This window comes from Falco rusticolus, chromosome 12, assembly GCF_015220075.1.
Source record: "Falco rusticolus isolate bFalRus1 chromosome 12, bFalRus1.pri, whole genome shotgun sequence".
In the NCBI taxonomy this organism is placed as follows: Eukaryota; Metazoa; Chordata; class Aves; order Falconiformes; family Falconidae; genus Falco; species Falco rusticolus.
In genome coordinates, this window is record NC_051198.1 from 77677 (window position 1) to 91331 (window position 13655).

The 13655-nt window shown below is 41.3% G+C and overlaps 1 protein-coding gene across 1 annotated transcript in view; it reads right to left on the minus strand.

Annotated features, from left to right (window-relative positions):
• The window catches only part of RIN2 (Ras and Rab interactor 2), an 81931-nt gene that overhangs the window by 24655 nt on the left and 43621 nt on the right, over positions 1-13655 (minus strand). The window contains 4 exon segments of the mRNA XM_037406037.1: positions 6-97; positions 1977-2049; positions 4575-4686; positions 5527-5719. Of these exon segments, the coding sequence (XP_037261934.1) occupies positions 6-97; positions 1977-2049; positions 4575-4686; positions 5527-5719 (470 nt within the window).

Genomic DNA, 13655 nt, shown 5'->3' on the forward strand with positions numbered 1-13655 from the left:
CTTACTCAGTCCAAGCTGAGCAATCTCTTCAAGTTCAGCTTCTGTCTTTGTAGCAGCTATAGCATGAGGCAACTTCAGGGTGAATGGAAGAACATCCCTGTTGTCAAAAACAATCGTGGTTTTCATAACAACATCCACAGCTTTAAAAGCATTTGTTTTCAACACTGGCAGTGGTCAAGTTCTGATTCTTATTTTCTTCTTGAGCTGTGGCAGGTAGCAAGAACCTTAAACACACAGCACACAGTGAAAACATTACCAGCCCCAGGGCTCCTTTACATTGGAAAGTGGTGTGAAGTGCAAATGGCAGTTGGGTCCCCAGGACTCTCTTCAGGCTCGTTTCCACAGAACTATCCAGTATTTTCTGCTAGTACAGCAGAAGCTTTTACACCTGGTCTTTTACAAGCATACTGGTGAGAAGCAAAAGTTTTATCTGCCCTCAACCCTTTATCAAAGCTTCTTATTTTCTGAATATGCTGTGGACTGCTCTTAAAGCCAAATTCCAGTTCTCAGAAAAAATATTTAAATGAGTACTTGGGCAGCTACTCTAAACATTTCTAAGCTAGGAATTAGTTAGTGCTACTCTGTACTAGACTGAAAACACAACTTAAGAAAGTCTTTATGATTTATTCTCATATGTGGTTTCTCTTCACTGCATACTAGATGTTCAACAGATGTCTACAAAGGGAGATAAATACATGAACAACAACATAAGCCAAATACAGTGTAAAAAGCTTTTGGGCAGAGATTTTAAGGGACAAAACGACTTAACCATATGTACATTGTATGAATGCTGCCATCAACCAGTACTATACCACTTGCCTGCTCAATTGGTACTGATACACCCTCAAACAACAGTGTATGCTAGACTGCAAAATGTGTAGTAGAAGTACCTATGTAATGAAAAGTAAATGAGAACAAATGGAGCACCAGAATCCTACATACAATAGGTGTCAGCATTATTGGTTTTTTAAGGTTGTGAACAAGCCAATCTGTTGTAACAGAGACAGATAGTGGGCTTTAATCCCATAAATATTCTCTACATTGTATGTTACCTTGTTGAAAAAACAGGATCTCAGAACACCACTCAAATTCAAATCAAGCATATGCACAAGACGTGTTACCTAAAAAGTATCTGAAAAGACACTTCCAATATGTACAGCATGACAAAAGGGAGGCCTGTAACAAAGGGGGTCTGGACAATTCACCACAAACAAAAACAGCAGACAGCAACCCAGGTATATCCCAGTGAGCTTTTCCCACACCACAAATCACCACTGTTGGCACTAATTGGCAACCTCACTGTAGTAAAAGAACCAAGGCCATCAAAGTTGCCTCTCCCCACCCACCCCTCCTTCAGAAAATGTGCAGATGTGCAGTCTGGCCACGTCCTGTCTGTGGATAAATGTAAGGCTTGAGTATCAGTCTGGGAGTTTTCACCAGTAAACTAAAGTCAAATTGAAAAGCACTTAAAAGAGATAAAAAGACTAGCTATTTTTTCTCTGCCTACTACCTGTAAAACAAGTTGGGCAACCATAAATTGGAAAGCTGATGAGGCAGTTCTTGTTGTTCACAATTTACATTCGCATCTCTCAGTTGCTATGTTCTACAGTGTAATCTTGACATTTTTCCACTAAGCTCCAAAAATGCTTTTTGCTAGTAACTCCAAGAAATGCATGTTGCAAGACAGTTTATGGTGCTTATTGAGTTACAGAGCCGTTAAGAAAGCATTACAAGATATCAGCTAAAGTTCAACTTGGCAGCACCTCACAGCTGGGTGTGTAATGTAACACTAGCCTTCCAATAATCAGTACCAAATAAGACAAAGAGACTTGCTTCCAATCCTCATCTCTTATTTATCCCATCACTTTCTAAGACTACCCAGGAGGATTGGCAACATAAAAATGCTGAGTCATATCCTTGAGACACTTTTTCAAGACAGTCTAGCAAATGTGACTAAGAACATAACACCATCCTACCTGCTAATACAGTAGAAAGCAACGAGCCTGAATAGATCAGCAAAACTTATGCCAGACCCCTCCAAGGAAAACGCTGTGAAGAAAGTTACGAAAGGGAATCACACATCTATTCATCATTTGTTAGAAAAGCTTAATAAAATGCATCTCAAATTTTTGCACAGAATTAATAAGTTTGCACCTAGCTACTGTTTGGTTAAGAGACGACAACAGCACAGAAGAGTACACATCTCTGCTAAGGCATCTTCAAGCATAATCTTGGCAGTGATTTTGCATTTTCGGTTCCAAACATACGGTCCAATTCCCAAGAAACAGATAAGAGCATGATGAGAATTGCACATTTTGCTAATACACAATAATCAATAACTGAGGCTCTGTTTGCCCAGTGTACTAATACACCTAATTTTAAATCTCTTATTTCCTCCTCTTGCATTCCATTCTGCTCACTTCTCTTCCACCCAGATGTGTTAGCACCTAATGGAAGATGATAAATTTTCATCCATGTCAAGAAAACCATTTAACCTAAAAATCCCTTAATCTCAGATGATACTGCTTCATGCTTTTGCCTTGCACCATGGGGGAGGAAGACACAAGCAGTGCCTTTCAACTTTTTCCACTCCATACCATTGTTTCTTACTGATAGAAATACTTGTTTACAGTAATAATCACATAGAAGTGATTGCCACCTCACTTAAACTCTCTCTGATTCCAGCAGCATACCTCACCCAATGACTACAAAGATCAAGTGGAAGAAACTCCTAGAGCAAAATGGTCTAGATTTTTTGCCTCTGGGCATAACCAAAACCAGAACAGAAGGAATAGCATTTATGAAACATAAAGGCAGCATAAGGCAGTTCCTGAAGTACACAAACACTGGTCTCTTGCAGCCTCAGCCAAGTTCTATATAGGGGTGAATGTGAAGTCTGTGATTGCTTCAGCCCACCCCCAAGCTAAAAAAGCCAGACCATGGGGGCAAATCTCCAGCTGGCATGCGCACACTGTCGCTTTTTCACCAGAAGAAGAATGCTTTTGAAATTCATCTCCCAAGGAGAGTACTTCCATTACTGCAGACGCTTCAGACATCTGAGCTGAAACAAGGCAGACTCCTGGCCTTGGTGGGGAAAGCCAGAAGCCACGCAGCAGCTGTGGATACCTCAGAAATGCCTCTCAGGGAGCAGCAAAGGTGTAATTTTGTCAGTACTCCATGCTATAAAGCCAGGTCCCCCATACCAAACTTCCAGTGCTACTGACTATAACGTCTGCACATGAAGCAGAGGAGAACCTGAAGTCAGGTACTGATCTTTTAGCCAGCCTTTACACTGAAGGACAGGTCAACCTGGTCATTTTATGTGCCCAGATAAAGGGATTTCTTTAAGAGACACACTAACTATGCAGATGGTAAGCAGGCAGGTGATCTGGGGGCAGGCTAAGAGAAGATGAGTGTTCAGATCCCCAATTACAATTAAAACCTCAACTATGACTGGTGAGTAAAAACGTCAATAGATACCTCCCCCTTGTGGTAAAATTTTGTTCATGAAAGGAAATACATTATTATTTTATTTTCTAGGTGGGAGAGAGGTAATTCACTAGTTTAACAAGCCTACAAACACAGCTTTAGATCACACTTCGACCAACTGTCACTGATAGCTTTTTCTTCTCTTTGCCATGCCTCGTTTCTAACAGGAACCAAAACCAGACATGCAGATTTAACTTTTTGTTGCTGTGAGCACGGAAGGGAGAGGTAAAAAGGAAAAACTCAACAAAATGATCTCAGTTTGCTAACAGAAGTTAACTACAGACCCTCTGCTGCAGGGAAGTTCAACTTAAATTGCTGCAACTTTTCTACAGTTTTCATTTTTTGTTGGAATGAACCATTTGCTCCATTTGCAGTTTCTGCACCATGTACACTCAACAGCTGCAGCTTCTCTTTTTCATTCCTATATCTCTCAAACAATTTTCACACCCACCCTCTCAAGAGATGAGGGCAGTATTGTTTTAAAGATGACTTGGAACTCTCACATTTTCTCATTTCAATTAGAAAACAGGGAATAAACACAGTTGGAATTAAAAAACAAAAACCATCGATCTCGCATCAGAAACAGTTCCAAAGGGTTAAAATCCATCTAGTTACTACTTTTTTTTAAAGGGCAAAAAAAACCAACCACACCCAACTTTTTAGACAGAGAGCACTCATGACAGAGTTGCATTCAAGAACACCCCTGAGCACAAGAAAATGCACATTCCGTGGCCAGCAGACAGGACTATAGACTATAGTCTGTCTATAGACTATAGACAGAAGGTAACTAAGTTTCTACAGAGGATAACTACCCATAATAAGCAATGAATCCTGGATTCAGCAAGGTGCTTGAAAAAAATTTTTCCAGTTGTGTCCAGGACAGACTTAGGTGTTTCTGTGTATCTTCCTTTCTCCAGGACGTGGCCTGACCCACTCAAAGAGCCCTCCTCAGAGAGCACCGAAGGCAGCTGGTGACACTATTTGCATGACTTTGGGTATCCTCTGCTGTGAGCTTCACCAATGCAGAGTGCTCCAGGCTCATGCAGGGTGCCAAATAGCTGAAAGGAACGTAACTCACAACTTACTGTATGTGCTTTCTTTTATTGCAAATTCTTTTAGGCAGGACCCACACTCACTGGGCAGACAGAGAGAGAGGACTTTCTTCTGCAATCTTGCAGATTTCCTAACCAGAAATATCTGTTGTGGAGAAGGCAAAAGGACATGGGTTTAGCTTCATCACAGATGCCTTAATAGAGAAATATTATAGGCAACAGGAACTAAAACAACTTCATGATCTCTGATCTACATAAAATGTCTTACAATTTTACTCTGTTGTTACTGTATCAGGTCAAACAGCTTGGTGTAAAATGACAGCAGAATATTTAGAAAAGCATCTCAACCTCGTATAACACAGACACATGACACCAAGTTCATTATGCCCTTCTCTGAGCTCTCCAGTTTAACACACGGCAAATCCCAAGTCTTGAGTCAAGTTACAGTGTCTGGAGGAGACAGACGGAGGAATGCTCCTGTATAACACCAGCCTGTTCACACAATCCTGCTGCACCAGGATGGAGCAGCATCAGACACATGCCAAAAGCCTCATCCAAGCAGACAGGACCTGGTTTCCATCACAGCAACTGTAGTGCAGGCACCAGTAAAGGATAAAATACTGACATATCCCATTTATCTATTGCTTTCTCATTTTGGGGAAAATACACCTGTTACATACAGCCTTGGTTTAGCAAGGCCCAGCTTTGGAGCTGTACTTGCAGCAGTCTGGTTCTCAGCTCCAGAGGACCTCAAACTCATCCTCCAATGTATTAGCCTGGGTAGTGGGTCACACTGCAACTGGTCCAGCTGCCAAGTGCTCAGGAAACCCTCACTCGGATTATCTAAAGCACTGAAGAAATGGGGGTGGGATGTTAGTTGCTTAGGGTTTTTTGGGGGTTTTTTTTTGTTTGGTTTGTTGTTTGTTTGGGGGGATTAATTTTTTTAAAACACTTGCATCAAATAAATAGAAACACAATTTCTTACCCCAGGAGGCTGGGCCTGCAGAATTTCCATGGCTTCAGTATCGTTCAGACCAAGCTGCAGCCACACAGGGTGAGTATGGAGGAGCTTGTCCAATATGCTTAGCTTGTTGGATAGGCTGTCATATCCAGAGTCCCGGACGCAGCTTTTTACATCATTTTTCTCAGGAGAGACATTATCCATGTCCTTTACTAGGCTGTGAAAATTTTTTTTAAAAAATTAAATTAGACATGGCAACCTCCCATAAACAATCACTCATTTAAGCAAACAGAGTTATCACAAAGCTATTAGCACTGCTGGCACTCTGGACTGGTACTTCTACTGAGAATTCATATAATTAGTATACACAGAAATTATCTTATCCACAAGATTTCTTTCTTTCACTTGTCCTCAAGTTAAAAGCTAGCTTTGAGATAAGCCTTAGCATTCTTCAATTAGCTTGTTGAAATCCAGCAATCACTTCAGATACAGGTTTATGTGCCTACATGACCAACTGACTATTTCACATCCTTTCCTTGTTATGTTCACATTTTGAAGAGAAGTTTTTCCAAGGTATTTATGCAATTCAGATATTTTTATTCCGAGACAGGCTGCAAAAGCTGCAACTCACAGAAATCTTACTCTGTCCCACCTGCCAGAAAAATCTGTTCAATACTCTGGCAATGGAGCAACCCACTGCCTGTTGACAAATGCTGCAAATGCAAGCACTTTCTCTGCCTGTAGGGACTACTTCCACAACAGAAGCCTATGAACTAGCATCTCTCCATCTTAACCCTCAGACTACTGTCCTGCCTGTCCTGCTCTACCACCCCTGTCATCTCTGCAGCTGCATACCCATCTTTGTTCCCCTCTGCAAACAAGTGGTCAGAGACCTCAGTCAGGAGAAGGGAGGGGAAGAGGGGGGAGAGGAAGGGGTTAAATCCCCCACATAACCCCGCCCCCCAAGGCACAGCTTCATTAAGAAATCATATTAAGTGGCAGTAATTTTTTAATGGTCCATGCTCTGAATTCTCCAAATATTTACGTTTTTGCCATTTTGCTGTGAAAGGTCCTTACCTCACATTTTAGTACTACCATTCCCAGGATCATAAGAAAGTATGGAATTGTATATTTATGCTCCTAATTCCTTTGGCTCTGGATCGACTCCTATGCAAGGAATAAAGGTTAAGCTAAGTGTGAATGTGGCAAAATAAAGTTAAAACTTATTTGGGGCAGGCAAATTATTGCTAAATGCAGTAATGAAGTACAGTTCTTGGAGGCTACAGACACTTGTTATGCATGAAAAACCCAGATAAATTGAATACTTTGAGAATTCCTTTTGTTACGCAAAGCTTTGCCATCATTCAGATAACACAGAACACCCGGTACGATTGTACATGTGTTGCTGGTTCAAATTCCCCATTTTTGAGCTAAAAGTACATCCTGTGATTCTTCCAGCGCTAGAAATCACTACAGAATAGTTACTCCGGTAACTTCCTGATGACAGTATTTGAGCACAGACAAAAAAACACCCTGCAAACTCAAGATCTGACTCACTAAGACTCAGGCACAGAGGCTGCGTTCCCCTTAACAGACTTTTTCTGGTGGCAGAAGAGGCCCTGAGCAGCAGAGGGCAACGCAGCTGCATTTCTCCACTGCAAACCGTCTTGCAGTTCTTATAATCTTTGCTTTTTGGGTAGGCTGTAAGCATCATGAACAGCATTTACCACCTTCATTAGGCCAGCTACTGTACCCAGAGCAACTGGGTAAAGACTTCAACAAACACAGGAGCCACTGAATACTTAAAACCAACCAAACAAAAATCACACCCCCCTGGCCCCACAAGAAGTGCACAACCCTGAAACAAAACCCATCCCACCAACCAACCAACAAAAAACCCCAGAACAACCAAACTGCTTTTTTTGTAGCTTTGGTCAGCAACTTGCAGCATCTCTGGACGGGTCTAAAAAGGAAAAGAAATGGTGTAGAGAACTTTCACTGCATGCTCAGATAAGAACTGGCACACCATTCAAACTTTTCATTTCCTGGATCAATTATCAGTACCGGATCACCTGCATGCCTCTCCCTTCCTTTTCATCCTCTTATCTTTTTATTTAGGATATTATGCCTTTTAGATTTGTAAGGCATCTAAAATGCAGCTGATCTTCCCTCCTCAAGCATCAAAGGCTGTTGGTAACTACCAATATGCCTTCAAGGGGCACAAAATGCACAGAAGCATGAGGTGTGCGGAAGGGAAGTTGTGTTTACATCAGTTACGACAGGGCTCTGAGACTGTGACAATAGGACTCCTGTGTTCCCCTGTCATACACTGAAACACTAGGTTTTGCTGGGACCATGGCTGAATGTCCACAGAAGTAGACCCATGAATCACAAAAGTGTTTTCATGAGCTATACCTCCAGTAAATATTGCTCAAAAGCTTTCCACTCACCTTTGGAGCCAGTTAGCAATACAAACCAAAGACAGCTGTGGCAAAGTACATGTTACACACTGACACTGGGTGTGGGTTTATCTAGATATAACTTCTTTCCATTCCTTGCTGAAGAGGTGGAAACTAAACATGTTGCAGAGGGAATACGCCTGTGAGGGAAAAATATTTTGCCTACAAAAAAAAGAGTTACATCACGTGCAAAAAAGGTGCATGACCGATATCAACTAAAAGGCCTGGCACTGCTCGCTACCACTAAACAATCTAAAGCCAGTAAGAGTTTGCACATGTACGTAGGGTCAACAGTGTCCCTCTTAGGTATGGCTGGCTTAATGTTGTCAAACTGTTATAAATCAGAAGATTAATTTGAATAGGGAGCTGACGGGTTTTTGGAACCTCGAGGTACATAGATGCACAATCCTTCCCACATGGCTGAGATCCAAGGAGGAACCTTACTAACCTAGATACACATGCACCTCCTTGTTGCAGCTGCTTCTGCTCCCCTCAAGAAATAAGCCAAAGATTATGAGTATCTGATCATGACAAGACTTTCTGGCGCTCCTAAACACCACTAGTTCAAACCACCCCAACGCACCTCAGCTAGATCAGTACTAGTATGTTATTGTAATCCACAGGAAGGTAAACTGGGAACAAACAACACTTTAAAAAAAATACTTCCTACCCAAATAATAAAGAAAGAGGCAGTGAGAAAGATCAGACCTGTTGAACTCTGGCAAGAGCACAGCTTGGAAAAACCACATCTAGCAAGCCACATAGAATCCATCAGGAAGCTGCTTCCCAAGGTCCAGGAGTTATGTGCAGTCAGAAATCCACTGGTCTGCTCTGACCGCCTATTTGCAATGGCTGAGCACAACTGAGCATCACAGGCTCAAGTTTATTTTTTATTCTTAAATTTATTTTGATTAATGATCCAGTCACTAAACGTACAGTCAAACCCTGACACACAGGAGTTCTTGAAATCTGGGACTGGGATATGTGTGTGTAGCTTCACTGGAAACAACAGCATGGAAAGAAGAGCCATGTTAGTTCCTCACAACCGCCTGATTAATTCAAGTCTATAGAATAAGAAGTTGCCATAACCTAAATGCCAGCAAAATATGCTGTACATTATGCAACAAATAAACTTATTTCCTGCTTTTTACTTTTGAGGTTTTGCGGGGTTTTTTTGGCTTTGGGATTTTTGGTTGTTTTTTTTTGTTGTTGGTTTTGTTGTTTTTTTTTTTTGTTTTTTTTTTTTTTTACAGTGACTCCCAATAAAAAACAATCTGACTACATCACATTAAACAAAAAAATCAAAACATAAGTCGACCTCCGTGGATGGTCTACATTAATGCAGGGGTACTACAATGGTTCCTCTGTAGTGGGAGAGGAGTTTAATGCAACTTGCAGTGAATTAAAGAAAACACATGATTCATGGAAGTTTCCTTAGATTTGAGAAAACCCATAAGCATGTAGGAAGTAAACAGAGGTTACTGCCAAGATTAAACAATGCTGTGCTGCCTCCTGGTTAGACCTAGCTTACAGTAAAAAGGGCAAGGAACAGGTTGAAACCTGTAACCAGAATGATCCTCTCCCTCTTACCCACAGGACTGTAACATACACCTTGACCACATATCCATGAAGCAAATGCTCCTGCCCTCCCACTGTTTTCTACAGCGATTTTTCTTTTTGGTGTCTCAAATCCTACCTATGCTTCTTGCTCTAGTCTTATAAACTCTAAACTTGTAACATTTCTCCCATTTTTTTGGTGGGACTCGGGACAATGAGCCTATCTGCTCTCTGAAGCTACTGTCAACCTCCCCAACATCCTGCACAGACAAACTGTAGACTGAGAAATGGACTTTTTTTCTCTCTTTGGGATTACGGGCACAGCAAAGGTGCATCCAGCTTGCATGCACATCCTATGGGGATGACCAATGCTGTTCCATGGGTTTTCTGTGTTGAATTAAGCTAAGGCAGCTTCTGTAGGATTTACACAAACACACGTACACACCTCTCTGTGGAAGAACGTACTCACCGTTCTGAGGGCATGAAAGGAGTTGTAGGAAGGACCTAGATGACCATCAGCACTTGAGCGATTCAGTCTGCTCCTGCACCATGGAGGAGGCTGGGGTTATCAGCCCAAATGAAAGGGCAACCCTGGATTTCGGCCATCATCCCAGATGCACTTACTAGCCAGGAGGAGGGTCATAGTGAGAGACCGGCTTTGATGCTATAATTAAGATAAGAACTCTTAACTTGCACTTGAATGTGTCCACATTTCCTTACTCCATTTTTTTCCCTGGACTGACCTCTGTTTTTAGGGTACCGCACACCAGGATCATGTTAAGGGGGGGGGTGGGGGGTGGAGTGGGGAGCTGGGGGGTGGGGAAGAGGGAGAAGGTCTGCTCTTTGCCCATGGCAGCAGGATGCTCAGCATCTCCCCAGCGATGCAGCTTAGCCAGCTTTGCTACCAAGTCTTTGCTGTGTTGCGAAGGTTTGCAAAACACAGCTGTGTGTCCAGGTTAATTGTTCTCTCACTCCACCGTTATTCAGCAGCAAGGAATATTCCTCTTGTTTCCTACCCAATCACAAGGGCCAAGACAACAGCAACAGGCAGGTAGAGTGAATCTAAATTGCAGATGAGCATGAACCTTGCTCCAGTCCCACCAAAGACTCCCCACAGTTAACCCTGTTTGCTCCCCACTGCAAAAGTGCCTGGATTTCTGTAAATCCTACAAGTCTAACAGGCTTTAATCCCACCAGCCTAGCCTATAGAGTTATGCTGAGCAGCAGCTGGGAGGGGGTGTAAGACCACTGCTGAGCATTATCTCCACTCCTCAGCACTGAAGGGACAGGAGAAAGCTGCTGGGGAAAAGGCTGTTGGATACTTGCCTACCCAACAACAGAAGCAATTCACCTGCCTGGTGACACAGAAGACAATTCTACTTAAGTTAATAACTATTGCAGGAAAATGCCAAAGACACCAACATGAGGGCTGTCCAGCACAAAACATGAGGAAGGGAGCAAAGTTCTGCCTTGATAAAGGAGCAGGGAGGGAGTAAGCTGCAGCAGCTGCCACCACCAGCAAAGCATCCCTGAACCACCTCACAGGCACCAAATGCTCCAGAAAGACCACAGCTTTCAGAGGGTCAGCTTCTTACTCTGCAGAGCCATTCACAAAGGCAATGCAGGGAACCCAAGTGCCTTCTAAAAGACCATCTGGATGCAACTAGCTACATCATGTTGCTCCCTCATCCTACATGGACCTGGGCTGCCATTCCACACAGAAACTCTCTACTTAACCATTTCAAACCAGTACAGTGCAGGTCAGAAATTTATCCCATTTATGCCCTTTTCTGACAACTCCATTCATTTGCATTACTGAGATACGTGTCTGCACTGGGAAAGAGTCCAGGCTTTAAAACACCATGGAATATTGAAACAGGTGGCATGAGCATCTCACTTAAAACAATTTTTACAAGCCTCTTTTTCGCCTGGCTTTTCCATGCTTACAAGCCAAAGCTGTAGGCCCAGTTACTTTGAATCATTCTCAATACTGACTTGGCCCACAGATGTAGAAAGGGGAGACGAGTCCAAAGTCTGACTTGGAGGAGGAGTATAAATCTGAAAGTCACCACACAACCACAAAAAAAACGCACACCAAAAAAGCCAAACCAAAACTAACACACCAACAAAACCAAACAAAACTCACACACTGCAACGCTGAAGCTGCAGACACACGATTTTGTGTACTTCTTTTTCTGAATACAGTTGAGAGCTCTTGGAACTGCTGCTTTTCTAAAACTGTCATGGGTGCATGTGAATATATGCCGAGGTGAAAAAGGAGCAAGGAAGATCAGACATCCCTTTTAGCTCAAATTTCTTTAGATGCAAATCCAAATGCCACATCAACATATCAACTTCTAAACAGCAGAAAGCACAATAATAAAAGCAACCTACATTCATTGCAAAGTTTTAAGCTAACTACAAAGAAAAAAAGTTACGATAGTAAACACATCTTTGTGGGGAGTCTAGTTTCAACATGAACCTGGAAAACATCCGTTGCAATTACTGTAATCTTGCTCTGTAGTTCTATATTAACAAAAGGTATGGGTGCACAACTAGTTATATAATTTATACCAACTTCAACAACTTCTTCCTCACACAGAAGCACGTAGTTGTAGTCATACAAAAATTGATGTTAATTCATAGAATCCTAGAATCCTTCACATTGGAAAAGACCTTTAAGATAATCAGATTTCATATTTTTTTTTCATTTATCATCTTAAAAGTGACAGAAAAGAATTATTTTCTTTTTTCTTGGATGGCTATTATTTCAACTTGAAGTCAGTTATGTAGTCATGGAAATTGCATTACTTGCTTTGTTAGGTCAGCTTTACTTACATGTTTTAATTAATCAAAATATGTTTTGAACTCAAAATTAACAAATTCAGTTAAAAAAATCCCTTTAAAAAAATCAGTTAAACACACCCCCCCCCGTGTCTGTAAAATGGGGAGACAATTGACTGTTTCTAGCTAAGCATTTCCACCAAGGTTTTAGTACAGATAGATGTTAGTCTTTCATGCATATACTGTGTTCAAAGATACCAGAGGCCTTTTTTTCCCTGAAAAGTAGCTAATGATCATTGAAATTAATTAGCTGAATCCACCTAGATGGAGAAAGTACCCTTTCTGCTCCATAAAAGAACTGTGCTTTCAAAAGCTTTAGAACTTGAATAATGTGCAACCGGGGGCAGCATAGCCAAGGATTTTAGTTAGCTGTCTAATGTTCTTTACCACTTGGGCAATAAAGGTGCTGTTCAATGTTTTATTTAAAATAATTAAATTTATATTGTACTAAGTTTTAGCCCATCTCAAAAGCTACTATAAAAAGAATAAAAGCTAAAACCCATACATGGAATTCTAAATAACAAACTATTACCCACTTCATTAACTCACTGACTTGAAAAAAGCCCACCAGCTCCAGAACTGGCAGACAGATAAAACAGGACACCAGCACTGGTTGCTTTCCTCTTGCAACAAAGATTTCAACAATAAGTAAAAAAAAAAAGTGTTCTCTGGTTAACACAATGGTTCAAGTATTGACTGTCCTCCAGATGTCAGTTTAACAGACATTTACCCATTAAGCACAATAGCCACAGCAAAGCCAGAAAGCTGGGGTCCTGCTATGCCCGCTTAAAAGGTACAAGTTTAACCTTACAAATTTCTTAAGTCCACACCTATGTGGCATGATCTATTTTAAAAGGCCAGAACTTTTATCTGTGCTGTAATATGCACCTCAATTTTAAGGTTAAGGAAATGCCCCCATCTACTTAATTATTTTTTTTTTATGTGCAAGTTACTCCCATAAAAATGAACCTTATGAACACACAACCCACATATAGCATCAGCTAGTAATAGCCAAAATTTTACTTCCTAACTTGAGAACATAAATCATGTTATTGTACGTGGAATCTTCACAAAGCCACTTGAAGCAATGGATATTTTCAGTCTTTACAGCATGAAACCAAAGCTCATTGCCATAGACAATGGGAATAACATTAGTAGTTTCCTGCTTTACATGTTCATCATTATCCGAAGTTTGTAACAAGGAACTGAAGTCCAGTTGCTTTTGCAAGATATTAAGGCAAATACACAGAACAACTGAATCTCTAGGAACTCTTCCTGCACAAAGGCAAATTC